The sequence below is a fragment of the Fusarium keratoplasticum genome, chromosome 1 (assembly GCF_025433545.1).
Source record: "Fusarium keratoplasticum isolate Fu6.1 chromosome 1, whole genome shotgun sequence".
NCBI classification, from domain to species: domain Eukaryota; kingdom Fungi; phylum Ascomycota; class Sordariomycetes; order Hypocreales; family Nectriaceae; genus Fusarium; species Fusarium keratoplasticum.
In genome coordinates this window covers 2,734,828-2,762,383 of record NC_070529.1, presented here as the reverse complement: position 1 = coordinate 2,762,383, position 27,556 = coordinate 2,734,828, and the positions used below count along the sequence as shown (strand labels likewise).

The window sequence follows — 27,556 nt, the reverse complement described above, 5'->3', positions numbered from 1 at the left end:
CATCGGGAGCCACTTTCTTGAGCTCTTATCTTATCAGCATCACGTGCAAGAAGCCCCATGTCCAACTCTCGGGTAGCACGTACCATTTCCCCATTCGGCTAGCGCCAGAGGGTTCACATTTTGCTTCCCACAAACTCGTTAGCGGCCTTCACACAGAATTCCAACATTTCGGGCGCATCAACACCAAGTGTCTTCCTTTCCTTCACCACCCAACCCAAGTCACCCAGCCAGGAGAGTCACCATGTCGGCGAAGCCCACATCCAAGACGTTCGGGAAGACGACCCGGGAGGTTCCCGCTCCCTCGGAGAAGGCGAAGAAGTGGTACCCCGCTGACGACGATGCCGAGAACAAGAAGGTGAGTTTCTTCTGGCGGTGATGATGATGATGGCTCTTTGCGAGCAGCTGCACATTTTCCTTGGGGAGGCGCGTGGATTGGGAGTTTTGGGGAGGCGGATTGAGATCAGCTCGACCGTTGGCAATTTTGTCATGCCGGCGCAGAACGACCAGAGAGAAGCGACAGGGCTTGATATATTTCAAGTCCCACGATATCGAACACACACACACACAATCAGCAACCCACGACCACATACCGATTGGCGACACGCACACATTTGTTAAAAACCAGCAACCTCCAGCATCAGTCGCTAACAGGTGCAAATCACAGGTCCGCAAGGCCGTCCGATCGTGGACTCCTCGCAAGTCCCTCCAGCCCGGCACTGTCCTCATCCTCCTCGCTGGCCGCTTCCGTGGCAAGCGTGTCATCCTCCTGAAGTCCCTCGACCAGGGTGTCCTCCTCGTCACCGGCCCCTTCAAGATCAACGGTGTCCCCCTGCGACGAGTCAACTCCCGATACGTCATCGCCACCTCCTACAAGGTCGATATCTCCGGCCTCGACGAGAAGAAGATTGAGGAGATCTCCCAACCCAAGTACTTCACCGCCGAGAAGGCCAAGGAGAAGGCTGGTGAGGAGGCTTTCTTCAAGCAGGGAGAGAAGCCCCAGGTATGACGGACTTGCAACCCAAAGGACAGATGAGATCAAAAACTGACACACGGGCTACAGAAGAAGGAGATCAACAGCAGCCGCGCCGCCGACCAGAAGGCTATCGACAAGGCTCTGATTGCCAACATCAAGAAGGTGGACCTGCTGGCCTCCTACCTCGCCAGCTCCTTCAGCTTGCGGAAGGGTGACAAGCCCCACGAGATGGCCTGGTAAATGCGTCCATCTTGTGCCGGGGCGGCGGGAGTACCGGGGTTGCGACACACGACGGGTTCTAGTAGAACGGGAAGGGTCTCCGAAATGGGCTGGTTTGGCCAATTGCATTTGGAAGTCGACGGCATCGGTCACATCTTGGCGTCTGTAATCAGGTTTTACAGTCAAAAAACAAACGAGCATACAAAAAATCTAGAGGCTTCCGGTGAGAGGCCAATGATGATGAATCCCACTTTGGATTTCCCGTCTACCGGGTGAAAAGGAACGAAAAAAATGCAACTCCGCTGCTTCTGTCTAATCTGAGCCAAGATTGAACATTTATCTGTCGTTGGTGGGATTTGGAGTTCAAGTTTCAAATTGTGTGCGTGGTGCGCCCTGGGCCTAGAATGTTTATCAACTCTGCAACCAAGGGTGGACTTCTGGCTGTGGCCTGGCTGTCGACACAGCATGTTTTGTTCTTGCTTCTTCTATTCTACAGATTCTAGCCTCTACAGGATCATGACTTGTTAATGTTCTCATATCTGTACACATCATGACTTGTGCTTCATGTGTTCTCCTTGTTTATCCACATTTACAGGTCGCGGTCCGCCCAACTCTCAATCATGCCCGCAAGCGACGCATCGTAGTGCTTGATCGAAACCTTTCCAGACGCCTCGTCCAACGAGGTGTTGGCCTGAACAAAGACCTTGCGAGGCTGCTTGTTCTTGAGAACAGTGTCGCGGACCTTCTTGCCCCAGAATTCGGGGTCGACAGTCGTCATGTGGACGTAAAAGTCGGTACCGGTCTTGACATCAGCAGTAGACTTATAGATGTGAAGCTTCTGGAGGTACTTCGCAACAGCTAAAAGAAACATATTAGCTTAACGTTCAGGGTAGGGTAAGCGAGAACTCACCATCTCGGCCGGCCGTGAGAATCTTGGAGCGGTCCAGCTTGATAGTCAAATCCGAAAGGTCATCCTCCTTGTAGTCAAGCTTGCAGAAGTCGTCTTCGGCCTCAAGGAAGCACTTGAGGATGGAGAAGCGAGCTTGGCTGTGAGCCTGTCCCCATTTCTGGCTCTTGGGATCCCACATCTCGAGAGAGGCAAGTCCAGCCCGAGCCATGGAGAGGTATGAAGCATAAAGCACATCACCGGCCTCACCGTTGATGTTCTCGGAGCCATCTCCAAAGCCAAAGATCTTAAGGACGGGGAACTCGCAGCTCAGATGCATAGCGACAAGCTCAGCTCGGCACTCCTCGTATGACGCAGCAATGCTACCAAAGACGGAGCCCCAGGTCTGACCAGGCTTGTACCATGTCGTGATGGGCTTGTTGGTGACGGGGCTAACAGGAGGGTTCTCCTTGTCAAAGTTGAAGTTACCAGGAGATGTCTCCTGCAGGAGCTTGCCGCAACCGTGACCAGTCAGTTCGTGAAGGCCAACCTGGACCTCAAAAGAAGCGTCTCGCTGCTTCTTGTAGACCTCGAGGTCCTCGTCACGAATGAAAGGAATCTTCTCATCGGGGGCCTTGGCACTCATGACGTTTCCGAGGGAAACGTTCTTGAAACCTTCAGTTTGTCGGATGTCATCGTAGTTAGGAATGTTGATGCCAGCAGGGATACCGGAGCCGGCAAAAGTCAGGACCTCAAGAGAGGTGAAGTCAGGGGACAGGAACTTGTCCTTCTCAAACTCGCTACCCCAGGGCAACAGAGGGATGAGTTGGGGGGCCTTGGATACAAGCTCGCCAAAGGCCCGAGTTCGCTCAAGGTTCACGATGGAGGCAAAACCCTCCCACTCGCCACGGATACCAGCAGGGTCTCGGTACGTCTCGATGAAACCGATGTTGGACTCGACCATGGGGCCCTTGTCCTTGATCCAGAACCGCTGGCTGTCCTTGAACTCCTTCAGAGAGCCGGACTCGAAGGACTTGTTGTAGGCAATATGCATGTTCTTCTGGGTATCGTTCTCGGCGTTCTCTGCAGCTCCACTGATGAATGTGGCAATGTTCTTCATCTCGGCGGAATAGTCGCCGTAGACAAGCTTGATAGTCTTGCCCTTCAGAGGCCCGTCCTCGATGGTGAACTCGGTCTCCTTGCCGATATCACCACCCTCAGCAGGGATGTTATTGACGGCCGAGGCAATCAGAATCTCAAAGTTGCCATCCTGGAGCTTTCGGAGTCGGTTGTTCTCGGGCAGGAGACCCTTGGCCTCCATCCAGTCCGAGACGGCCTTGATCTCGGCCTTGGTGATGTGAGGAGAGTCGGGATAGTAGGTTGTCATATGGCCATCATCGGGGTAGCCAAAGTGCATAATAGCGGGGTTGTCAGCGCTGAAGATGCCACCCTTTGTGGCCTCATAGAACTTGGAAGCCTCGGGGGAGGTGGCAGCCAGAGCAGCAACAGTCTTCTCGCTGCAGCGGGGGATGAACTTGGCGTCGCCAAAGCTCTTGTAGTTGCCATTGTTGCCGAGGAACATGGCAGCGTACTCGAGGAAGCGAGTGACCTCATCCTCCTCGACACCGGCCTGCTTGGCCAAGGCGTTCCAGTCGCCCTTGGCAGACTTGTGAAGAGCCAGAATCAGATCGTAGATGGGCTCAGACTCGGGAGAGATCTGGCGCAGGACGATCCTGGTACCAGCAAAGGCGGCCCTAGAGGGGCGGTTAGCATTGAGGCGCCCACGTGATAGCTTGCGGTCAACTCGGGCAGGTTGAGTTTGGAGCTACCGCCGGCCAGAGATGACTTACTTGCTGATAAAGTGAGCATAGCGCTTCTGCTGGTCAGTCAGAGGCTCGAAGTGCTTCTCAATCTCAAGCCTGACGACCGAGGGCGGCTGGTCAGCGAGGTAGTGGGCCAGCTCGTGCGAGTTCATGACGACGGCAGAGGCTGAAAAGGCTCGAAGGCTCTGACGTCCAAAGGAAGCTGTAACGTGAGGGAGGGGTCGTCGTATGGCGGCGATAGAAGGCTTCGATGCTGCGGTTCTCAGGGAGGGAAATGGCAGTCTTCGAAGAATGAAAGACGGTGAGATGAAGCTGGGAGAAGGCATGCCGCTTGTGCTCACGTCACGTCGGCCAATCGATCCTTTGTATCTGGGCACAAACGCAACGCAGCTGCCAAACGTGTCCAGGCAAAACGCGGGGATCTTTGCGTGAGGCGGCGGCCAGTTGCCAACCAGGGCTAGCACCAACTGTAGCCAGGCGTGCCTTCCCCACCATGACATCTACTTAGGGCATCATGGACGGACGCCTGCACTGGTTGCGAGCTTCAACAAGACAACAATACCCAATCAATCCAAAAGGATGGGATGGACCTGATAGGTTGTTTGAATAGTCTTCAGCCTTGTGCAACTTGGAAGTTGAAAGTTGAAAAGATTGGACCAAAATCACTTGCATCGGGTGGCAGTCGCAGTCACATCCACATCCTGTGCGTCAACCCACATGCGTCACGCGGAATGTAGCATTCCAGAATTTCGAGGATAGAAATGATTCCCGGGTAGTGCCATAATTGCACGTGAAGCCTTGTTTTGCCTGATCATGACTCTCTGGATGCCAAGATAATGCGTATCATGACATGGCCCTAGTGGTGTTGTTTGAAGGGGTATATCCGTCAGGTACCTAATCAAGTGGCTCTTGAATACAGGCATATCGTTGTTCTCGCATTATCCCATAACTGAAATCCCCCATGTGCTATTGTAAACTCTTGTTCGATATTGCCTATTCTTTTGAACTCACGTAGTGATAGTCTAGTCTTGCTGTAATATGTCCGCAACAGTACGAGACTGATCCTTTTCCAGTATCACTACCAAGGTCAGTGAGACGTCCATAAGAGTACCTTAATCTCGATCTAACTAAGAGCTAATAACCGTTACATATTGCCTAATTCCAATATTTATTATCGGTATCGCATAGCTTACCAATGTCCTCTCCTTATCCTGGGTCGAGGCGACATAGAACAGCAAGTCGCAACTTGCGCGAATAGTCTCATGAGGAGATAGCAAACAAGTTCACAACCAATCGATGCGAGAATCTTGAGCATCCGCCATGTCTGCCCAACTTCAAGTGCCCAATTTCACGAGCTTCATGCCGGAGAGCCAAAAGAGCTGTTGAGTTATCTGGCGCTCATCGACCCCCACGGCAACAGCACAAGACAAGTTCAAACCGCGAGCCGAACCGAGAAAGTTCCCGATCTCCTTCCCGAGGCCTTCCTTACCTTGAGACGACCCCACTGGCCAGTCCAGAGTCTTGCATGAAGCCTGGGCTGTGCCGTACTCCGCGGCATACACAGCGGTTTCGGACGAGATGAGATGCATATCGTGTCATGGATGGCCAAATGTCGGCCAAGAGGCCTCGGGCGCTCAGCACAGCGCATGCTACCTTTGGAGGTCACATTACCCACGAGTCCTCGTAAAATTTGACTGGTTGACGCAGCGCAATTTGGAGACGCAGCTTCACCGCGTTGCCATGTGGGACATGCCAGGGACGGGTGTAGACGGAGAGACGGTCCGGGGCTCCATCGCCAGGGTTCGAGAAGGGTTGACAAAGCAGGTTTTGAGAGTTCGGCAGTCGAGTGAGGACTATACAGGAGTCGTCAAGTAATGAATAAAGCAACACCGTAGGATGGGTGGAAGAGGACTATATGGTAGTGCTCGCCAAACAACACATGGAGAGATGCAACAGAATCGGAGACAGATTCAAGCGGTGTGGCGTTGATAAAACTCGAGATTCGGAGACCAGGGCTTCTTCCTGCACGCAAGCAAGCAAGCACTAGCAAGATCAACGGCGCCGACCTGGTGTCGTCCACCGAGCCAGCGCTTCGGAATCTAGACATCCACCCGGGCGGGACGGTCTAGGGGGCGTGGTGAGAGGGTGGGAGGGCGACAGGCGGTTGTGGTTGGCCAGGTTGAGGTGATGATTCCGGCCGGGGAAGCAAAATAGCTCCCCCTATTGAGCCGAGTCAAGCTGAGCCGAGTAAGCCTAGAAAGGGCCATGCCAAAGCGTACATGCCAGCAAGTTGTGCGTTGAAGGATGTGAAGTTGAAATCTGTGGTTGTGATTATGTTAGTCACTCTGTGATAGGTATTCTCACAGAGTAATTCTCTAACTGAAGCTTGATACCTGTGTCTATCAATTGCAAAATCATCACGGTGAGCATCGTGTTCATGTTAATAATCAAGTTTATAATCATGGATTGTTCCTTTTGATGAAGTCGGTTGGAATCTTCTGGCTGGGTGAGGCTTCCAGTAGCTTGTGGGGCAGCGCCAGGTCCACCACCACCTGACCTGCTCAGGTCTGCGACCCCCACGCGCCAGCTCCACACTCCACGCTACCGCTTTTTCTCCCCTTGTGCCTCTTTTCTTTTCTTGGTTGGGTTGGGGGTGGAAGACAATGTGTCTGCTGAGACACCCTCTGCCTTGACGGAGCTCCTCCCTCACGGCAAACGGATCCTCAACCGCGGGTGCATGGTTGAATCAGAGCAGACTCGAGGGGTCCTTCGAGCTGAGTCTTCTGCGGGGAAGACAACGCCTGCCCTCACGCGCCCTCCCCATGCAGATGCAAGCTTGTAAGACAAGCATGCAATAATCTGATCAGCCTTGTGTTGGCCGCTGCAACTACTGTGCTCCTGCTGCTGCTGCCGTTGCCGCGGCTCTCTCCCTCATTCGAGCATCCTCTCGTCCAGATCATGACTGCCGCCTGAGACGACCTGATGGGCTGTGCCGGTGCCGCGCTGCGGAGGTACACTACCGACTGATCCCGTCTGCCCCAGTCTTTAACGACAAACATAGAAGTTTTACGGCGATGACCGCCCGGCGCCTCTTTCCAAAACGAGACGAGGGGGCGCTTTGCCGTCGTGACCTGATCCCAGCATGAGCAATGACCGACTTTGCTCGTGCAGTGCCGGGCCAGATGCCGCAGCCATCTAGCTTCAAGCTGGTCCAAGTCCATGAGCCATTGAGGAAAACGGGATGAGACAGGCAAGGGGATAAACCTGGGGCAGCATCCCAACGTCTTTGGGTCAAGAGACGGGAGGGATCTCGTTGACTCGAGTCGGGAGATTTGACCCAGCCCCTTGGGCGCGGTGGCGATCATCGGCCATGGTCAAGGTGGTGTTTCGGTCAAGTTTGGTCATGAAATCCGGGGTTCGGTTCGTTCGGACTAGCAAACCTGCTGTGCGTGGGCATTGCGTACAGCATGAGCTCATCCGTCCTGCCCGTAGAGTCGGGCCGGATGCGTATTGGATCTGCGGATGTGAGAGTCTGGTCGGCAGACAGGGAGGATTGTTTGTCATTATCCTTTTCCTGCTGTACCGACCGACCGCTCTGCTGCTGGCAACCCAGGTTGGACATTCTCCAAGGGGGGTCATTGGGAGAGAGCATGGGGGCCATTGTTGGGGATGCCGGTGTTTGGGGAATGATTGGAGCTCGTTACACCAATTGACGTTGCGTGGTCGGCCAGAGCGGGCACCAGGGCTGCTGCTGAGTGTGACGGCTGACAGACACAGGAATTGCAAAAAGGCGGGAATTGGGTGGTCGACAAGGAAAAGCAACCTCCACTGCATGGATTCTTTTCCGGGGGAGTCACTCAGCCTCCCATCCAATCCGATGCATTCACAGGTCGCTTTGCTACATTTGCCCCTACCGTCTCTGCCCAGACTCGGTCTCTGGATGGACGACGTCTGCATGCAGCATGATGCGCGCCTCGAGGCTGAGGTGTTGTCCGCCCAAAGCCGCCTCGCAATTGTTTGAGGAGTCTTGCCTTGTGTGAGAGGATGATGAATGATTGTGTCTTGACGGTGACATCAAACTGCCGCCAAGCACGGGAGCAAAAAGATGGCCTCGTGACCCAGCACGCGCACACAACACGAAAGAGTGGCACGACGAGATGAGGTAGGTTTCGAGGCTCTGCTGGCATTTTCGAGTTGCACAAGTGAGTAATAACTAAGCAATTTCTCTAGAAGGGCCCAAAACACCAACTGACCACGGACATAGACTCATCATGGTGACAAATTTGTCCAGTCCCGTCCAGGTTTTGTCGGTCTAGCAATCCGTCCGTGACGGGCCCTGGCATTCTTCTCCACGTTCCCACACACCAAGGTCTCAACTCCACACTCACTGCTTCACCACGGTGCTTCCAGGAGATGGCGGGTGCCAGAGTGGACTCGTAAAGGGGAAAAATGCCCGTCCTCCCTATTTCTCTCAACCTCCATTGCCAGGCTTCCAGTGCCCACACGCCTCCCCTCTGCTTGTCCACGCCCCTGGAGGGCAGGCGGAGGCTCCTGTACCCGGCCCACTGGGGCCTAACCATCATTACACACTCCCCCCCCACGTCACTTGGACAATGGAATTGGCAAAGACTGCCAGGCCCAGATGGGCTGTACGAACCAAGTCGTCGTGCCTGTCACGGCCTTCTCCCCGTCTTGTTGAGCCTGAATTGTCATTTTTCCCGTCGTCAACCTTATATAGATCCGTCGTCTGCCTCCCCCTGACCCCCCGGAATCTTGTCCAACCTACCTACAGTACTTCACCGGGCTCTTTGTGTCTCTTTGACGTTTGTGTTTGTCCCGTTTTACTTCACTCAAAACCTTACATTGCCTTGCATCAATTGCTTTGTTAGGACTAGGCAGACATTGACCTACTGCATCTGTCACCTCGACTTCAGCCTTTCGTGTACCATTATGCAATAGGCGTTTAAGAGAAGGAAGCATCTATTACTTCAGCACCGATCTTCACTTTCTACCTCACGAATCATATTATTCTCGACAACTATTCCACCATGCTTTCCTACGATTCCACTCCTCTGCCCATCAAGGCGTCCAAGTCGCCAACTTCCATCGCCTTGCCACCATCTCTCCAAGCGACCCCCACCAATTCCTCACCAATGACGGCAGCACCCCCATCCCTCAACTCGGTTGCCGTCAACGGCCACAACACCAACGAGCAGCAGCACATCTGGCTAGTTACGGGCCCTGCTGGATGTGGAAAGACGACAGTCGCTGAATATTTGGCCAACACTCTGGGCATGCCTTATGTTGAGGGTGACTCGGTATGTACTAGACCCTTTTTTTTCCCATCCCGCGGGGGTTTTTTACCCCCACGATTTGCGGCGTCACAACGTCACCACTAACACGGCCCTCCAGTATCACCCCCCTGCCAACATCGAAAAGATGCGAAATGGCATCCCTCTGACGGATGCTGATCGTTGGGACTGGCTCACTGCTCTCCGAGAAGAGTCAATCCACCGCCTTAATGCCGGATCCAGCGGCGTCGTTCTCACCTGCTCAGCCCTCAAGCGAAAGTACCGAGATGTGATCCGGGTGGCGGGATACTACGACCATCGAATTCTCATCCACTTTGTCTTCCTCGACGCTGCCGAAGAGGTCCTTCTCGCCCGCGTGCAAAAGCGACAAAATCATTACATGGGCGCCAACATGGTCCACAGCCAGTTCGACATCCTCGAGCGGCCCTCGAGTGACGAGAAGGACGTCATCACTATCGATGTCAGCAAAACCCTCGAGGAGGTGCAGCAGGAAGCCCTGGCCAACGTGTTGGAGACCATGACCAAGGCCGACAACAGCTCATAGCCGTGATGCGGTCTTTCATCATATCATATCACACCTTGTACATGGTGGTACACAGGCCCACAGGCACTCACAAACGCAGTGTCGTTGCAGCCAACACCATCCGAAAAGAGTTTTCGAGCCGGGAGTCACAGCGTTACGGACATTGAATCATTAACAACGGAGTATTTTTCAAAAGGGATTTTTAATGGCGTTGGGAAATCAGGCGCGCGCGTCGTCGCTGCTGCCGGTGCTCCGCCCATTCGGACAGCTTTCCGATGCGGTGAAGCCAGCCGCGGCCTCTGACTAGGCGGCGGCCTTGGTTGCAGCCCCTGCAGACCGTTCAAGTTGGAGCCAACCAATTGTACATAGCCAGTCTCGGGCGGAGTGCGGGGTGAGGGCTGCTTGCTTGCATGCATGGATTGGCGAAAGAGGGACGGGCATGGGAAGGGGATGAGAACATCCTTGGTTTGTGTGTGTGTGTGTGTGCGTGTTGCTTGTTTGGGCGTTGTGCTAGGCATGCGAGGGAGACGCCGCGCGCGGGATGGCACGGGGAGGCAAAAGCTGGGGTTGACGCTCTTGAGTCTGGGGTTTGTCGCATCGCATCCATGGCTGAGACTGTGATACGATGACCTCAAGGCAAGAGACACGAGCATGCTTGTGGTCGTCATTGTTTGTTCGGCACATGGCCAGACACCCCCAGCCCAGCCCAGCCCAGCCCAGGGGTCACCGCCCCATCCCCATCCCAGCATGGGTTCCCTTGTCTCCCCCATGTCCATGTCAGGTAATTAGCCTCGAGCAAAACCCATCAGTCTCTTGTGAGACGTGGGTGGAATGCAAAGAAAAATTTTGACACGAAACGCCTCCATCGGTTCCCACCATGGCACGACGCCTGACCAGTGCGCTCCGAGGTATTACGGATCAATGACCAGATGATGCCCTAATTACTGTAGCTAGGGACTGTACGCGGTAGATGGCCTCACGGACTAGTTTGATGCAAGGGCCTTCTCTCCGATGGATGGATGTCATGCCCCCATCTGCGACTTCGTGTCATTCGATGCAGGGTAATACATCATACCTAGGCAATCCATCGAGCAACCATGTGTTAAAAGCAAACAGTTTAGGGTCGGGCTGCACACGACCAACAAAGTCAATGGGATTGTAGGTATTGATCCGGCTTCTACTAGCACACTATCTATGTCATACATGCTACCTTGTCCTGAAATGATACCGAACCTACCGGCTTTGACAGCTCATGGCTTCCTCTGCCCATCCACATCGCCAAACTAGGGACCGAGCACTCGTCGACATGTGAGCGGCCACGTCTCGCTGACCAAGCTGGCATGATCATGACTGCTCATCTCACAGTCACAGCCTGCCTCAGAGCCAAGGCGATCCTCGAGTGACAGCTCCTCGAGGCGGGGTGCATGAACGTATCCGGCGACTTACATGGGCGAGACGCACGGCGAGGTCATGGGGACAGAGATCAGCAGGGCTCGTCGCGAATCCGGGCAACAGCCATGTTCCTGCGGAATCAATAATTTCTGCATTATGCGCTTTCTAGTATCTCAGCAGAAGACAAAAGTTCGGTTGTCTATGCCTATTGTGTAAGTGCGAGCAGATAGGAACATCGGCTATTTCCAGATGAGGATGGACGAACCGTCTGCATCAGCATCGGATGTATCACAGCCCGATTCCCTATTCTTTCAGTCTATCTCGTTTACATTGTTTTTGATAATCTGCTTGCTAGTTACACCAACGCTCTCTATTACTTGAGGTGCATCACCATGATGTCCGGCTCCTGCACTATCTGTCGCACAACCTCAGCTGCCCGGGCCATGGTGGCACCGTCAATGACACGGTGGTCAGCACTCCAGCTGAAGTTGGTGATCTGCTTCTTGACGAGCTGGTCCTCTTCGTCGAACGCGGGCACCGTCCGCATCCGCCCGATGCCCAGGATCGCCACCTCGCGCTCCACGATGACGGGGCTGACGTAGGTGCCGCCGATGTTGCCAATGTTGGAAACGGTGATGGTGCCGCCCTGGAAGTCGGCCGGCGACAGCTTGCCCTGCGCCGCGAGGCTCTGCAGCCGTGACAGCTCTGCCGCGATGGACAGGATGTTCAGCGAGCCCACGTCCTTGATCACGGGCACCACCAGGCCCCCCGGCGTGTCCATGGCGATGCCGATGTTGTGCTGCGACCGGTGCACGAGGCACGGCTTGTTGGTCTTGGCGTCCACGTCCACCCTGGCGTTGAGCATTGGGTACTGATACAGCGCCAGGGACACGGCCTTGATGATGAAGGGGAGGTAGGAGAGCTTGGAGGGCTGTCCGTCCGTCGTGGCGCCGTGGGCAATTACACGGTTGAGACGCTTGCGCAGCTCCACCAGGTTTGAGAAGTCGACCTCGTCCGCGTAGAGGAAGTGCGGGATAGTCAGGGACCGTGTCATGGTCTTGAACATCTGCATCTGGGTGTTGGACAGTGGCACAACCGTTTCCGTCTGCACTGAAGTATCCCGTGGTGCAGACGACGGCGCACTTGGGGCACTGGCCTTGGCATCCCTCTCCTTGACGAATCGATAAATGTCCTCCTTGAGGACTCTACCATCTCTGCCGGTGCCATCAATATCCATGATGTCGACCTTGAACTCCTTGGAGAGGTGTCGCACAGCCGGTGTTGCCAGGCTTGCGCACTTGCCCTTCTCCTTTACTGGTGTCCCAGCAGGTGCTGGAGATGTCTTTTGTGTTTGCTCGGGCTTGGACTCCGAGGCGGAGGACGGTGGAGGGGGAGGGACATCCTCCTTCTCGGGTTGCTGGCTGACCACGGCGTCGACATCCTCAGGCTTGGCCTCGCCCTCGATATCAATGTCAACAAACGGCTTGCCGACCTTGGCCATCTCGCCCGTCTCGTAGTAGAGCTTCTTGACGACGCCCGAGAAGCGGCTTGTGATTTCCACAGAGGCCTTGTCGCTCTGGACCTCGCATAGCGGGGAGAACTCCTCGACCCGAGCGCCCGGTTCCACGAACCACTGGATGACTTCACACTCGACGATGCCTGGTGCGTGTTAGTCGTGCGCTTCCCGGGGTGCATCACCAGGCGGACAGTGTAGATGATTAACTTGCCTTCGCCAATGTCGGCTAGGAGCACAGGCTTCACAGCCATTAACCTCCTCGACTCGCTGAACCATCTGGGAGGACAGGCGTTCATGGGTGCCCGTGACGCCATGGCCATCTGGCCCACGCCTCTGGCGACATGCCATTGCTTTCGCAGCACTCGAGATCCACGCTGAAGAAACATGATTAACTTGCAATTGCACCGGCGAGAAGAAGAATCAAGGAGAGGACATGTCAGAATTTCAATCTCCCAGGAAGAGGAGAAGGCAGGCAATGGCAATGGAAGGCATTGTCTAAGCCGAAGGCTGGCTTCGGTCGGCTCATGACCGTGGATAACCGCAGTCCGGGGGAATGACGGCAGTCTTGAAACTAAAGCCCGATCTGACCGAGTCCTCGGCTCTCTCTTCCCCACAGCCCGGCCGTGCTCCTCCAAATCTTATCTTGATGTGGGGACATGGGATGGAAGAACCCTTGGCTGAGAAATTTCCACACGTTAAAGAGCCGCAATCATCAACCACTCACGCCTCGGCCATGGCGTCACGACGATTCGACCTGGCCCTTTCAGGCCTCACCCGCCGGCCATTGACATGTCTCTTCTGTCAGGCCCGTCGCTCGTTCACGTCCTCCGCCGTGCGGGCGGCGACCACCGAAAAGCCCGGGTCCGGTGCCTCCATGGACCCTCAAGCAAGTATCGCCGGAACCCCGATCGAAGCTCCGCGAAGCTACGGCAAGCGACAGCAGGGCGTCTTTACGCCGAAGCCCCTCCCCCGGCCGATTGGCATGCCCCTCCCGCCCAAGGCTGGTGAGAACACCGGCATTGACCACCGATCAATGCGTCAGCGCCGCGAAGATTTTGTCAACTACGACAAGCACTTGCAAAGGCGAAAAGAGCTGTAAGAACAACTGCTGGAGGGCTCGAATCGACATTTTTTCTTATACATAATTCTGTAGGACGGCCAAGATATCAAGACCTTATTTCCGAGACTGGGGAAATCTGCAATACCACGAAGGCAAGTCCTTCATTGCACCCCCGCGACTCTTCAAAGCCGAGCTCTCCCTCTTCTTCCCCAACTTTTACGGCGAGACCCTCCTCAAGACGGACAAGAACCCGCGCGACACCACCCCTCTCCTCTCGGGCAAGGCGAGCGTCGTATCCATCTTTAGCAGCCGCTGGGCCGAGCAGCAGGCCCAGTCCTTCACCTCCAATGAAGCAAACCCAGCGCTACACGACACATTGGCGCAACACCCCGACATCACGCAGATGGTTCATATCAACTACGAAGACAACGCGGGCAAGGCGTGGTTGGTGAAGTTCTTTATGGGATCGCTGCGGAGGCAATTCGCCGAGAAGGACTGGGACAAGTACTTCCTCGTGCGACGAGGCATCACCGACGACATTCGTGAGTCGATCGGACTGCTCAACAGTAAAGTCGGCTACATCTTTCTTGTCGACCAATACTGCCGCGTCCGATGGGCAGGAAGTGGAACGGCTCATCCCGTTGAGCAGGAGGGATTGGCCAAGGGTCTCTCACGGTTGGTGGACGAGATCAAGAGGGAGGCCACGATGCCAGCCACAGCAAAGGAGCAACATCCGGGCAAACAACATCTAGAGGTTCCCAAGCCGTTGTAATTAGGCGCCTTCCCATCGCGGAAGAGCATTGTAACTTAGACACCCATGACCCCACCATGTTGTACAATACAAAACACGCTGATACCCCTGAACGCCTGTCCCATAGGCAAGCTGCCCCAATCCCGTTTTACGAGAGGAAGAAGAACAGAATGAAGCAAAAAGCGATGAAGCCCCCCATGATGATGCCGTCCCTTCTCTTCTTTGCCGATATCCTCGTGATCAGCGTGTTAATTCCTGGCACCTGGCTCGCGGCGTGGGTGATTCTCCGGTTGATGCTGGCCAGGGTCTCGCGCTGCAGGTTGAAACTGTCGTTAACGGCGTACGCCTGGCTAAGAACACTGTCGGCCATGTTGTGGCTGTTGTCAATGCGGTTGCGCTCCTCAAGCATGTAGTCGGCCTCGGCGGCCTCGGGGTTGTTTTGGCGGTATTCATTAATGTCGGAGCGGACGTTGGTCAGGAGGTTGGCGCGGTCGCGAGCTTGCTGGAGGGTCGATCGCAGCCGCGCGAGGTCCCGCTTATGGCCCGAGAGCTTCTCGCGGAGGAGGGAGAGGTTGTTTTGTTTAAGGGCAGACGAGGTGAGGGCGGCTTCGGAGTCGAGGAGGCGGGCGAGCTGGTCGATGACAGTTTCGCGCTGAGGACGGTGTTAATACGGTTGATGAAGCTGGGCTGTGGACGCATACCTTCTGAAGTAGCTCCTCAAGCTTCTTCTCAGTGCTGCGCTCCTCATCTGTGGGCTTTGGAGGGATGTTTGTAGCCGCCGAGAACTGGGAATACGTGTGGAAGAGGTTCTCCGTCTGGTGACGACGTCAGCGAATGCCCTCGGCGCATGATGCCACTCTGCGAACCTGGGTTTCTAATGTTCGGGCCTGCTGCCTTAGTTGGGCCCAGCCCGCATTACCTGACGGCGCAGACATTATGTGTGAGGATTGAAAGGGTAGTTGCGACAAGAATACGTGCGTGATGGACTCTTACAAGCTTGATCGACCATCCAGCTCCTCGACCAAACTCCCTGACGACAACCGACCGACACCTGGTCCAAGGAAGCGGCAGAATTATTCACCGCCTGCGCTAGCGCCGATTTTAGGTCACGAGAATCGGCACGTGAGGAGTAGCCCCTCAGGATAGCGGGGCCGCCCACAGCCCAATCAAAAATTGCAAATCATCACGAATTATCCACTTTTCCCTCCCCTTCCCAAACCCTAGGGCAATTTTTCACTTTCTCGGCAAACTTCTCTAAATTCCTACGCCAAACGATCCCATCGCGACACGGACGGTGACGGTCGAGGCTGATATTTTCCCAACACACTCGTCGACACACTTCGCACACCACTTCGAAGCTATTCAAGATGGTGAGTACGCACCTTCTTGCCCTCGCCCAGACAGACGGCGGCCTCGAGTTGTCCATCTGTACTGTGGCAGCAGCACCCCTCGAAATTATTCGACAGACCACACACACACATCCAACACCCGATCGAGAATACACTTTCGAATTGGCCATGACTCCGACATCACCACACACGCATACACACGGGGCTATTTGAGACGAACGGATCGCTGACAGGTTGTTGTAGTCGTCGGGCAAGGTCAAGGCTGGTGCGCTCTGGGGCAAGAACAAGGATGATTTGACGAAGCAGCTCGCTGAGCTCAAGAGCGAGCTCGGTCAGCTTCGCATCCAGAAGGTCGCTTCGTCCGGCACCAAGCTGAACAAGATGTGAGCAACCCACCTCCGACGATTTCGAATCGCGAAAAGGAAAAAAAAAATCTTTGACGAGACCACGCGAGCTAATGCGTCTATCTCTAACAGCCACGACCTCCGCAAGTCGATCGCCCGTGTCCTTACCGTTATCAACGCCAAGCAAAGGGCTCAGCTCCGCCTGTTCTACAAGAACAAGAAGTACGCTCCTCTCGACCTCCGACCCAAGCAGACCCGTGCCATCCGCCGCCGACTATCACCCGATGAGAAGTCCCGCGTGCTGGAGAAGGCCAAGAAGCGCAGCGTTCACTTCCCCCAGCGCAAGTTCGCCATTAAGGTACGGAGCAGCCCCGACGCCACAAATGATATGGATTTCTACGTGGTAAACGTCTGCATGGATGTGTGTGCTAACAGTCAATTGCAGGCTTAAATCAAAACCACTTGCAGTTTTCGGGGATGGCGGACATCTGGGTAGAAAGGAAACGGGGTATGGAGGGCGTGGCGTGCTTTTTCTCTGAACAAAAGGCTTCGAAATTTGCATCGCATGGCTCAGGGAATCTCGGTCTGACTTGTACTTGTTTCCCGGTTTTGGCCTCGTTCTGGGACGGGATGTCTATGATGGGCTTGCCTGGTCAGGCAGTCTGTTTAAAAAAGAAAAAATGAGGTCATGATCAAAAATGTCCATTGAGTGCATGTGCAAAGTTCAATGCCTTGAAGACCGACTGCCTCGATACATGGTGATCTGGGTTGGATCCATCCATCGGTATGGTGATTGTTCTTACGGGCAGTGTTACTGTGCAGGAGGTAGGCACTCGGGTGTGGCTGCCAAGCACCAGTGGCCTGGTCCAGCGAGAGCCGGTGGTGCTCCCGTTGTGCCTTTGATGCCTGAGTTTATCAATCAAACGATCAACGGCAACCTCAGGCACCAGAAAAGCACCTTGAGAGACAGCCAGGTCACCTTCCACACATGATTTAGAAAAGCCCAGGCTCATGTAGCAACCCCCCTTGAATGAATTTCGACCTCGCATCAAACCTCGACACACTCGCACGACCAAGAAAGGCAAGTCCTGGTGACCACCCAGGCGGAAATCCATCTACGTATCGGTCTCCAGTGAGGCGCCTCGGAACGGCCAAACCCGCGTCACCCCACCACAACCCCCAACGACATGCCTCGAATCGGCAAGGCAAACGGAAAGGAATCTCGCCTCCTCTTCACTTTTCCCCTCCTTCATTCAATCCCGAGTCCTTCTCGGCGCCGCTCCCTTGCGCTCTTCGTCATCTCTTTCAGATGGATGACCCCGTCATGCTGATTTACACCAACTGGATGATAATCGGAGGTATCGGACATCCAGCATCATGAACCCCGCAACGGCGACACTGGATGCCTTCGTCGCAGAGCAGAAATCGATATCCGAGGCCTGGGGCCCGAGGACAGGAAGAGAGGCCATGGATTTGAGAGGTTCTGATGCCAGCGCATCACCCTCCCGTCTCAATGGATGAGGACTTTGACTGTGGAAAGCTCAAACCAGGTGTTGGTGGCTTTGACCTTCCGAGTGGGATGCCGCCAGTTCCACGACTATTCACCTTGGATTTCATGGCCTACTCATGCTTTCTCAAAGCGACGCACTCTCTCATTCAACAGAGACTCTCGGCTTGCAATCATGGATCAACATCGAGCATATTCTAGTTCACCGGAAGGGACGAATGGTGGGAACGCATCGACAGAGGAACAATGAGACGTCAGCAGGCCACTCCACGTCGACGTGGCATACCATCACGACTCACCACAATGGCAACGACATCCTAAGCCACAAGACACCGAGCTATGAGCCAAGATATCCGCAGCTTCCAAGATGACTACCAGAACCATGCGGTGCTGGTTAAAGATGTGCTCTCATTTCTGTTGTCTGGGACTAACTTCGTGACCCCCGCGTGGGAGGTTTCCTCTCTTATCCACGACGGCAATTGGGTATCTAATGATATACGACTTTTTCGCCCGATCCTTGTTGCACTGACTTTCTAAACACCAAATCCGACCCAAAATCAACTCTGACATGATCAACGATGACGCCCAAAACACCGATGCCGCTTTGAAAAGACACAGAAGAACTCCGTCCTTCAAGTACGACTTGCGTCGATATGGCACCCTTCGCCCTTCTTAGGCGGTTAAGAACTCTTACTCCCCTTGCGACCACCGTCGGGAGCATGCGTTTGCATGTGCCGACGGAGCTGGTCTAGTCGATGAAAATCTTTCTGGCAGATTTTGCACACATGGTTCCCCCGGATATTGTGTGTGCGACGGTGCTTGGAGAGATTGGATGATTCGCCAAACCGCTTTCCGCAAACTTCACATACCAGTGGCTTCTCCCCAGTGTGAGTGCGCATATGCATAGCTGGGGCTCAAGTTAGCATGGCATCCTGGTCTCGGTGGTCTGCGGACTTACTGAGAGCACTCTGTTGCTTGAAGCTCTGGGTACAGCCGGGGTATTCACACTTCCAAGGCTTTTCACCCGAGTGGGTGCGCATGTGCTGCTCGAGGGATTGCTTCGCGGAAAGGTAGATGCCGCAGATATCACACTTGACGGGTTTGACTGTTTCGGTTAGCATTCGTCTGGCGAATCGAAGAGGGGAGCACAGGAATGGCATCACTTACACCCAGTATGCGTCTGCATATGTCTTTCAAGCTTGCTCTTCTGCGAAAAGGGCCCTGGACGGGCACAACCCCACCATGTGCAGCAAAACCCATTAGGGCCCTTCTTAAGGTTCTTGACATGGTCACTCTTGCAGTGGTCCTGGAGTTCTTTGTTGCTTGCGAACTTTTGGCCACATGCGATGCCGTCCAGGCAGAGCCAGCGGCATAAGTGCTCAGCGTTATCGGTTGTTGGCTGCTCGTCGACTGGCTTGGACTTGGAGGCAGAAGGAAATGTGGGCATGGCAAAGCCACTGGCCTCATTCGCGCCTTGGCTGGCATGGTTTTGGGTGAGTTGGTGGTCAAGCGATTGGCTGATTGTCGGACTTAGGTCATTTGTGAAGCCATGAGTCGAGTTCAGGTCGTTAGAGAAGCCCTGGGCAAAATGTCCAATGGCTGATTGGTCGAAGGCGTCTGGGGTTATCTCTCGGCCGGGCTCGACAGGGCTCACGAGGGCGTTGACGATGGGCTCAGGTTCGGCAGATGGGGTGGTGACGGAGACGGATGCGGGAGTGCCCATGCAGTTGGCATCTGTGCAAGGAATCGATGCCTCCTGGCATGAGGAGTCGAGGCATGGCTCGAGGGAGGCGCAGGTAGGCTCGAAGCAACACGCAGCATGCGACATGTCAAGCTGAGCGCAGCAGTCATCGTAGCAGCACTGGTCGTCGACACCCTCTTCGCACCGAGTCCAGCAGTTGACATCGTCGCAGGCGGAGCTACAGGCAGCCGAAGCAGCGCCCCCATACGGCGGCCACTGCATGGACATGCAGTTGGCTGCCGGGTCCATCATATTTGTCACCCATGTTGGATTGAAGCAGTCGGCACAATCAGGGCTGTTGAGGGGTTGCTGGAAGTGAGTGGGAGGCGTATGGAAGTCGGTGTGGTGAAAGTTGAGCTGAGGAGTCTGAGCGAAAGCCTGGAGAGCAGTCATGGGTTCGATGCTCTGGCTATGCTGGGCATGATGGAAGACCTGAGGCGAACGCATCTGGTGGACATGATGCGACTGGTGAAGATCGTGGGGTTGCGATACTGGAGCAGCCTGTCTCTTTCGCTTTTGCCTCTGCCTGTGTGCTCCTCTGACGGATTTGGGGTCGGGGTTCATGTTGGCAGTGCCAGCGACGCAGGTGGAGCGAGCTGAGGTCTTCTGATGATGAGGGTGCGAGTGACCATACGATGCTCTCTGTCGGGGACTGGAGGGAGCGTCAGAGTTCATGTCGATGCCAAGGTCCAGGGCGGTGTTCGGGGTCGAGGAGGCTTTGCCATAGTGGTCGAAGCAGCGCTGATCGAGACAAGCGTTCTCAGTGTTGTTGCAAGTGCCGAGTGCGTCAAGACCGTGGGTTAGCGAAGCATCGTGGCCAAGGTGGTAGTCGAAGCCGTAGTCGACCTTATCGGCTGAGGACTCGAAGGAGGCGGCATGATGATGGGCAAAGATGCCCGATTGATCCATGATGAAGACGACGCAAGGCGAGGGGGGTATCCGATGGGCGAGTGCTACTGCTAACTGGTATCCGGCCGGACTGGTATCTGTACTGGTATTCGTACAGCCACAGCAACTGCCACTGACTTGACTTTTTGTGCAAGAGAAAACCTACGGCGATGGTTGCGCGGATGGATGGCTCGGGCGGCGGCCCGAGTGGGATGTTCAGAAGAGAGAGGATACGGACCAGTGAGCGCCAAGAGGTGAGAACCTTGATGGCCTGGAGGCTCAATCCACGGGGGGAACCAAGGCTGAGCGACAGTCCCAGGACTGAGGGGCACTCACAAGCAAGTCGCAGGCACTTTGTGAGCTGCAGTGGACCACTGTAGGCAGGTTCAGCGAGCCGCTACTGGTGGGCTTCAGTGGACAGGACCACTGTGGATTGATGTGGGGGCCGGGTCGCCAAGGGACGGCAGCCACTGACGAATCACGGGTCGGGGATTGCCTCAACAGTGAACGACGGCGAGCAGGGCAGAAGCAAGAAAGGCACCACCACAATGGGTAGGTGGGGGTTTGTGCTGTTGGCTGCCTTGTGGTCTTTGTCTTGTCCTTGTCCTCGAGCGCCTGGTATGGTCTGGTCTGGCTCGGCTGAGGGAATGAGACCACAAGCTGGGCCTTGTCTCTGTGTCTTCTCCCCCACTCAGAGGACCTCTTCAGTGGTGAGGGTTCACACGAGGGAATGGGGGGAACAGGCAAGGGACTGTGATACCATGTCAGAGACGAGCCATACGGGAAAAGGGTCAGGGTTAGTGGATACAACGTGGGATAAAAGAACTCGGTGGTTGACCGTCCGTCAGTCCTGATTCGATGCTGCTGTTATTTCGCGTGGGAAGTGGTTTTTCGTTTTGTACTAGCTCGTCTGATGTAGGTACCTACGGGAGAACGACCCTGATGCCCTTTGCTGCATCCCCGGCCTTTTTTGTGCCAGTTAGAGCCTGCGTTAAACTCTGCGGCTTGCAGCTGAAGCGTCGACCTGAACCGCAGTCTGCTCTCTGAGTTTTGGTGGTGCAAGTTATTGCTTATGAGCCTCCAGCCACGAACACAATGACCCTATCTCACACGCGGGACGGTCTCGCCGTGTGTTTTTTAGACAGCAAAAATTCAATTAGGGCAATCCTCCGAGTGAGACCCTATCAAGTCTGGTCGTAGCGTCCTCCTGCAGCCATATCGCAAGGTAGGTGGTGCCAGTTGACAGGCACAAGGGCTGTTGGAATTTGGCCGCCTTACCCTACACGATGTCACCAAGATGGCTCTTTCTCCATTCTCTCGTGTAGTCGTTTCCCATTGCCCATTGTTATTCTGTCCTCTGGGTATGCGGGGGTGCAGCGTCTTGCTTAGATATGTCCGTTTCTAACTGGGAGATGGTGACAAATATGCTGGGTGTTAAACTAACTATGCTGGATACATTTGTCCGCCGACAGTGTCACTCTGATCGCTCACCCAACCCAGTACCACCCATGAATACGACGAAAAACTGCAGCCCCCAAGCTCCAATCATAAAGCCCGGCGCTGCCCCCCCGCGAGGCCAATGTCGATGCTTCCTACTGAGACGGACGGCGGACTTCCCCTCCTCCATCGCCGATGCCGACGCCGACGGCGCGGAGGACAGCCGGACCTCACCCCGCCCTTCGGCCCCCACCTGCCTCCGCACCGAATGGACCCTTCGCCGAAGCTCCGCTAGGATACACATTGTATCGGAGCATCGTAATGAACCAGTTTTTGTTACTTGAGGGCCGGAAAAAAAAAAGGGATACCACTGGCCTCGCCCATTACTGCTCTGACTGTCTCGCGCGTGATTTCCTGCTCCTGCCCGTCACGCGCACTTGTATCACAGGCCCTGCACCGTGACGTCGCTAACCACTGAGCCTCGCGGGGCGCAGCAACTACCAAATATCGCTTCCTGCTACCCCCAGCATAGCATCGCTCGCTCTTCCCCTCAACGTCGGATCTTGGCACCAAGAACGAAACTCGAATCGTCAAGGCCTCGCCCGTCGCGGCGACGCTGTCCACCTGCAAAGTACCAGCTTCAACGCCATATATCTACCCCAAAAAATTATCGACTCGACTCCCAAGTGCTCGTATCGCACAGAGCTAGCCCCCCTCTCTCTCCGCCCAGATCCGAAAACCGCACTCACCGCATCGACGCTTCGCGACAGATCGCGCCGGTAGATATGGGCAACTGCTGTGGAAAATCAGAGTCGGAGGCCTTTCAACAGCCCGGCCGCGTCCTGGGCTCCGCGCCTCCCCCAGCCTCAGGGACAGCACCGGTTCCGACAACAGTGGGAGGTCCGCCACGGACTCTGGGAGGTGCAGCGCCGGCAGAGGCATCGGGCGACGCCGACGACGCGAGGAGGAGAGCTGCCGAAGCCGCAGAGGTCAGTAGACCTGAGTAATTCAATGCGCGCATACTGACTGACGCCATGCGACACAGGCTCGAGCAAAGGCATTCGCGAAACCAGGCGGGAAACTGCAGACACAGCTAGCGGCGCAGAAGAAGCAGACACGCTCCGACACGCTCAAAGATGCTAGCCAGGAGCAGCTGCGCGCCCGCGACGCCGACGAAGCAGCCGAAGCCCGCAACTGGGCGTGATGAGCAGTATGGTTTTTTGGACAACGCATGGGGTAGCGAGCGAGGAAGAGAGCATTGTTTGATGGCGCACTCTATTAAGACGTGACTGATAACGCAAGTTAAAATGAGCTTGAAGGATGGCGGAACGACGGATGTTGATTTGATTTCATTGTACCTACCGACGCGAGTCGAGAAATAAACGAGTCACCAGAATATCAAGACGGTTAATCACCTAGCTTCTCTCAAGCATAATAATTAGCTGAAGATATATGATGATAAATGTAAAGCTTTAAAGCTTCTTTTCCTATTCTTATTATACTATATTTCCTATCTTTCGGGGAGGACAAGCTAAATGGTGTATACCGGTTGGTGTCTCCTTTTCCTCGACCCGGGTGCTACTCAGGCGGCCATGTAGCCAGTACACAACTATGAGACATCCATCTCCGCGAGGAGATTAGAACATTCTACAACCCGTCTGGAGTTCCTATGTGTAGTCGTGCTTGCATGAATATTGACCTCTTTGGTTGGCCAAGAGGTGTCTGAACTTCGAATCGAGTTGGTACAGAGAGGGGATGGCTGTAATACTTGAATAACTTCAATTGCATCATAAACATGCCAATTCATCGACTATATGTTTAACCCAAGCAAGACTCCCAAAATCTGTTGCACAGAGTCCTTATCTCCTACAACCCTCCGCAACGCCCCTTTTTGGAACAATTTAGCCCTATACAAGTACACTTACCTTCCTCATCCTGTAGAATGCAGTCTGTCTCTGTATCATGGTCGTAGCCATCCTGAACTCTAGGTAATGGTGTATCTGCCGCTTGCCGGCGCCCTGTTGTCTGCATCCGCAGCCGCGATTGTTCCCTCTCTCAGCAGACGTGTCAGCTCGCTCAGAGCGGAACCAACCACAACCTCGGTGTCGCCCTCGATAAGGATGTACAGCTTCGGCTCCCCCCCTGCCGGCACCTCCTTGCCCGGCGGGTAAAAGTTGCCCTTTGTTGTTATCGAAGTGCCTGTAGCCTCCAGAATCTTGGCCACGTTGGTTCGGTTGGTGACAGCCCATCGGGCCTTCTGAGGGAAGTCGTTGATTTCCAGGGTAGCATGGAACGCTCCGGCGTCTGGGCCCTTGTTGTCGATGGGCTGACCAGCACGAAGCTGGCCGGCCTTTCCAAGACGGCTGTTGATGGCGCTGACTGCCGAGCTGACCTTGTCCAGCGGATCCTTGGACTTGTCCTTGACCACGTTGGTGTTGACGGTCTGTGTAGGCTTGGCTTCTGCGCCCCCCTCGGCCTTTTGCGCCTCGCGAGCCTGAACGCTTGATGCTGCCGCCCGGATCGCGCTGAGAGCCTTCTCTGCCTTGTCATCCTCGTCCTTCTTGTCCTCCTTGACTTCTTCTTCCTCACCCTCGGCCTTGTGGGTCTTGCGCTCACGAAGACGAGCGGCCTCTCGTTCCTGATCCAGACGGTCCAGACCCTTGCCACCGAAACCTGACGTGTCCTTGGCCTTTCCAGACTTGACCTTTTCACGATGGGCCTTCCTCATCTCATTCAGCCTCTCAGGTACAGGTTGTCCACTCTGCTCGAGTGCCTTGGCAATGCCCGGCGCACAGTTCTCCTGCTCTGGTGTCACAAACGTGACAGCCACACCGGTGTTGCCGGCGCGACCTGTTCGGCCTGCTCGGTGAACATAGTCTTCCAGATGGTTTGGCGCGTCGTAGTTGATGACAAGCTTGAGCTGCTTGACATCGAGACCACGAGCCGCCACCGATGTTGCAATCAGGATCGGCACAACGCCTTTCTTGAAATCCGAGATGGTCGAGTCACGATCAACCTGGTCCTTGCCTCCATGGATCGACATACATGGATAGCCCTTGATCATGAGCTCCTTCAGAAGGTCGTCTGCCTTCTCCTGGCGCTCAACAAAGATGAGCGTGCGAGCGTCCTCGTCTCTGTCGTACAGCTCTCCAAGGAGTTCAAGAACACGCAGGAATTTGCTGGCTTCATCACGAACTTCGACAATCTGCTCAATCTCCTTGGCAACAACGCTTCGTCCACCAACCGTCACCTCAATTGGATTCTTGAGGACCTTCTTGGTCAGCGAGTCGATGATGCGAGGCATGGTCGCTGAAAACAAAATCGTCTGTTTGTCCGGTCGCATGTTGGCAAAGATCTTCATGACTTGAGGCTCAAAACCCATGTCAAACATTCGGTCAGCTTCATCAAGCACCACGTAGGTGACTCTCTTCAGGTTGGTGACTCGACCCTGGTTGGCGGCAAGCAGATCAATCATGCGGCCTGGCGTGCACACGATAATCTCAGCGCCTCGCTTCAACTCAGCAATCTGCTCCCGGATTGGGGCACCACCGTATGCGCATACAGCTCGGAGGCCCATCATCTTCAGGAAAGGTTTGCAGTCGCGATGAATCTGTGTTGCCAGTTCTCGAGTAGGAGTCATGATCAACCCGATGGGACCATCTGTATCCTTCAGCGGAGGCTGATCCTTGATGTGGCGGAACATGGGGAGTAGAAAGGCGACAGTCTTTCCAGAGCCAGTCTTGGCTACGCCAATGACATCGCGACCAGACATCAGAGCTGGAAGAGCTTGCATCTGAATCGGTGTAGGCTTCTCATATCCCAAGTTGTCAATAACATCCAGAGTCTGGCGAGTGAGACCACACTGCGCCCACTTCTGAACCGGCTTAGGCACATCCTTTCCATTGACCTTGATCCCGTCCAGTTCCAGGCGTAGATCAGTAACTTCGGCTTCTGTGAGCTGACTGAGCTCGGCTGGCTCCACCCAGAAATTCTTCCTGATGGGTTGAATCTCAACTTTGGTGTAATCGATTGTCGGGATGTCCTTCTTCTTTCGCTTGGCCGTCATGGCCAGCAGAGCATTGGGGTCGCCGTTCTCCTCCTTGTTAAAGTTGTATTCGTCATCGCTGAAGTAGGCTTCGGGTTCCTGGACCTTCTGTGTCTTTGATGTCTTGGCAGGCTTCTTCCCCTCTGTCTGCTTGAGATCAGCCATGAATGCGTCTAGCGGATCCACTTCATCCTCCTCGTCAACCTCCATCTGCTCAGGCACCGGGGCCTTGTCAGCCGAGTTATCCGCAACTGCGTCCCCGTTGGGTTGTGCTTCTGTCGTTGTGGTCTTGTCCTCATCCTGGTCCATCTGGTTCTCCGCCTGTAGTCGCCTTTCGTGTGCGGCGCGAGCTGCTGCGGCCGCCTCCTCTTCGTTCTCGGCAAAGTTGTCTCCATCAGACTCATCATCGTCCTGATCAGCATAAGGAGTATCGTCAGCCTCGATAGGGAGAGCAGGAAGCTTCGTGAGCTTCCTCTTTGTTGTGTCTTCCTCGTCCAAATCAAGTTTGCGCTTGGTGGGTAGCTTCTCGTTTTCTGCGTGGCTCTTGACGAAGCCAAACCCGCTGGCTTTGGCTCGGTTCGCGGGGAGGGCCGACGCTGCGAATATCTCATCAATCAAATTCAATGTGAAAGGAGGGGATCCAACCATACCATTGCTTGCTTGCTTTACGGGAACCGAGATCTTCTCGGCTGGGCCTCCAATGGAGCCCAGAATTGGCTTGGAAGCATCGTGTGATCGTGACGCGGCCGACTTCTTTGCGATGGCCTTGGGATCGAATTTTCCGGCATAAGGAGTAATGGGAGATGCAGTGGTTGGCGTTTGCGCAGGTGAAGCGGCAGCAGAAACTGACGGAGACACTGTCTTTGACGATGCGCCGCTGGCCTTCTTATCCATTTCAGCCAAGAGATTTCTTGTCTGACTCGGATTTACTTCCTTTTGTTTCTGACTGGCGCTCTCCTTCTTCTTCTTCCACGCCTCAAGCTTTGCCAGTCGCTCAGCCTTCTTGTCGATCTCGGCTTGCGCAGCATTCGTCTTGGACTTCTGGGCCTCGTTGGCAGCGGTATTCCCATTGTCACCTAGCGGGGTCCTCTGATTTCGACCATCCTCACGGTTGCTGCGAGCAAGGGAGTCAGCCGTACCCTCACGTCGACCGCGGACACGGTCGCGGGAGTCGTCTCGCCTTCTGAAATCTCGATCGCTATCCCGGCTGCGGTTTCGTCGACGGTCGGGCGATCGATTTCTATCATCGTAGCGGTTTCGCGATCTCCGGCGGTCTCTGTCTCGATGGTCTCGTCGTCCGCCGCGGTAGTAGTCATCGTCGCGTCGGTCTAGCGAGCGGTCTCTGCGACGATAATAGTCCCGGTCTCGGCCGCGGTCTCTGTCTCTATCACGATCGCGGTCGCGGTATCGGGGCTGGTCACGGACAATCTCGTCAGAATAAAGGCCGCCGGGGTTGCGGTGTTGTTTTCTCACATCAGGGCTGCGCGACCTGGTGCGCCGGCGATGGTCCCTCCCGTCATCGCGACGATCCCGTTCCCGGCGATCGTCATCTTTGCGGTGACGGCGGGAACTGTGAGAGCTGCCTGCAGGACTTGGTGAGCGCGAGTCTCTCAGCCGAGCCATTGTTGGTGGTCTCGCAGGCTCAGCAGGACACTTCGTTGGTGAGTACTACTTTTTAACGGGGGACCGAAGCCTTGGCAGTGCCAACGGCGCGTCTTAGGTAGCGCAGATGCTGACACCCAAGGATGAGAGTTGCCCAGAACCAGAAGAAGCTTGCAGAGAAGCTTGGG

The 27,556-nt window shown here is 55.1% G+C and overlaps 9 protein-coding genes and 1 pseudogene across 10 annotated transcripts, besides 1 other annotated feature; 5 read left to right on the top strand and 5 right to left on the bottom strand.

The window, feature by feature from the left end:
• Positions 1-229: 229 nt before the first annotated feature.
• Positions 230-1,213, top strand: NCS57_00082000 (annotated as a pseudogene). The gene is made up of 3 exons: positions 230-355; positions 665-1,000; positions 1,061-1,213.
• Positions 230-1,213: a sequence feature.
• Positions 1,214-1,781: 568 nt separating this feature from the next.
• NCS57_00081900 (Dipeptidyl peptidase 3) lies at positions 1,782-4,053 on the bottom strand (the record flags this gene model as incomplete). Its single annotated transcript, XM_053050896.1, has 3 exons — positions 1,782-2,050; positions 2,103-3,832; positions 3,929-4,053. 3 exons carry the CDS (start codon positions 4,051-4,053, stop codon positions 1,782-1,784), a joined length of 2,124 nt encoding a protein of 707 aa, XP_052919411.1.
• A 4,896-nt stretch (positions 4,054-8,949) lies between these two features.
• NCS57_00081800 (Gluconokinase) lies at positions 8,950-9,757 on the top strand (the record flags this gene model as incomplete). Its single annotated transcript, XM_053050895.1, has 2 exons — positions 8,950-9,219; positions 9,314-9,757. 2 exons carry the CDS (start codon positions 8,950-8,952, stop codon positions 9,755-9,757), a joined length of 714 nt encoding a protein of 237 aa, XP_052919410.1.
• A 1,744-nt stretch (positions 9,758-11,501) lies between these two features.
• NCS57_00081700 (Dihydrolipoamide acetyltransferase component of pyruvate dehydrogenase complex) lies at positions 11,502-13,030 on the bottom strand (the record flags this gene model as incomplete). Its single annotated transcript, XM_053050894.1, has 2 exons — positions 11,502-12,787; positions 12,856-13,030. 2 exons carry the CDS (start codon positions 13,028-13,030, stop codon positions 11,502-11,504), a joined length of 1,461 nt encoding a protein of 486 aa, XP_052919409.1.
• Positions 13,031-13,197: 167 nt separating this feature from the next.
• On the top strand, positions 13,198-14,476 carry NCS57_00081600 (uncharacterized protein; the record flags this gene model as incomplete). The annotated part of the gene is made up of 2 exons (XM_053050893.1): positions 13,198-13,739; positions 13,798-14,476. 2 exons carry the CDS (start codon positions 13,198-13,200, stop codon positions 14,474-14,476), a joined length of 1,221 nt encoding a protein of 406 aa, XP_052919408.1.
• Positions 14,477-14,603: 127 nt separating this feature from the next.
• NCS57_00081500 (Golgi SNAP receptor complex member 1) lies at positions 14,604-15,390 on the bottom strand (the record flags this gene model as incomplete). Its single annotated transcript, XM_053050892.1, has 3 exons — positions 14,604-15,107; positions 15,157-15,270; positions 15,322-15,390. 3 exons carry the CDS (start codon positions 15,388-15,390, stop codon positions 14,604-14,606), a joined length of 687 nt encoding a protein of 228 aa, XP_052919407.1.
• Positions 15,391-15,822: 432 nt separating this feature from the next.
• On the top strand, positions 15,823-16,599 carry NCS57_00081400 (60S ribosomal protein L35; the record flags this gene model as incomplete). Its single annotated transcript, XM_053050891.1, has 4 exons — positions 15,823-15,825; positions 16,048-16,187; positions 16,281-16,506; positions 16,594-16,599. 4 exons carry the CDS (start codon positions 15,823-15,825, stop codon positions 16,597-16,599), a joined length of 375 nt encoding a protein of 124 aa, XP_052919406.1.
• Positions 16,600-18,335: 1,736 nt separating this feature from the next.
• Positions 18,336-20,305, bottom strand: NCS57_00081300 (uncharacterized protein; the record flags this gene model as incomplete). Its single annotated transcript, XM_053050890.1, has 3 exons — positions 18,336-18,562; positions 18,614-18,760; positions 18,823-20,305. The coding sequence occupies 3 exons, from the start codon at positions 20,303-20,305 to the stop codon at positions 18,336-18,338; spliced, it is 1,857 nt and encodes a 618-aa protein (XP_052919405.1).
• Positions 20,306-22,287: 1,982 nt separating this feature from the next.
• NCS57_00081200 (uncharacterized protein) lies at positions 22,288-22,925 on the top strand (the record flags this gene model as incomplete). Its single annotated transcript, XM_053050889.1, has 2 exons — positions 22,288-22,710; positions 22,767-22,925. Exons 1-2 carry the CDS (start codon positions 22,507-22,509, stop codon positions 22,923-22,925), a joined length of 363 nt encoding a protein of 120 aa, XP_052919404.1. The 5' UTR covers positions 22,288-22,506.
• Positions 22,926-23,705: 780 nt separating this feature from the next.
• Positions 23,706-27,389, bottom strand: NCS57_00081100 (Pre-mRNA-processing ATP-dependent RNA helicase PRP5; the record flags this gene model as incomplete). Its single annotated transcript, XM_053050888.1, has 1 exon — positions 23,706-27,389. One exon carries the CDS (start codon positions 27,387-27,389, stop codon positions 23,706-23,708), a length of 3,684 nt encoding a protein of 1,227 aa, XP_052919403.1.
• Between the last annotated feature and the right edge of the window lie 167 nt (positions 27,390-27,556).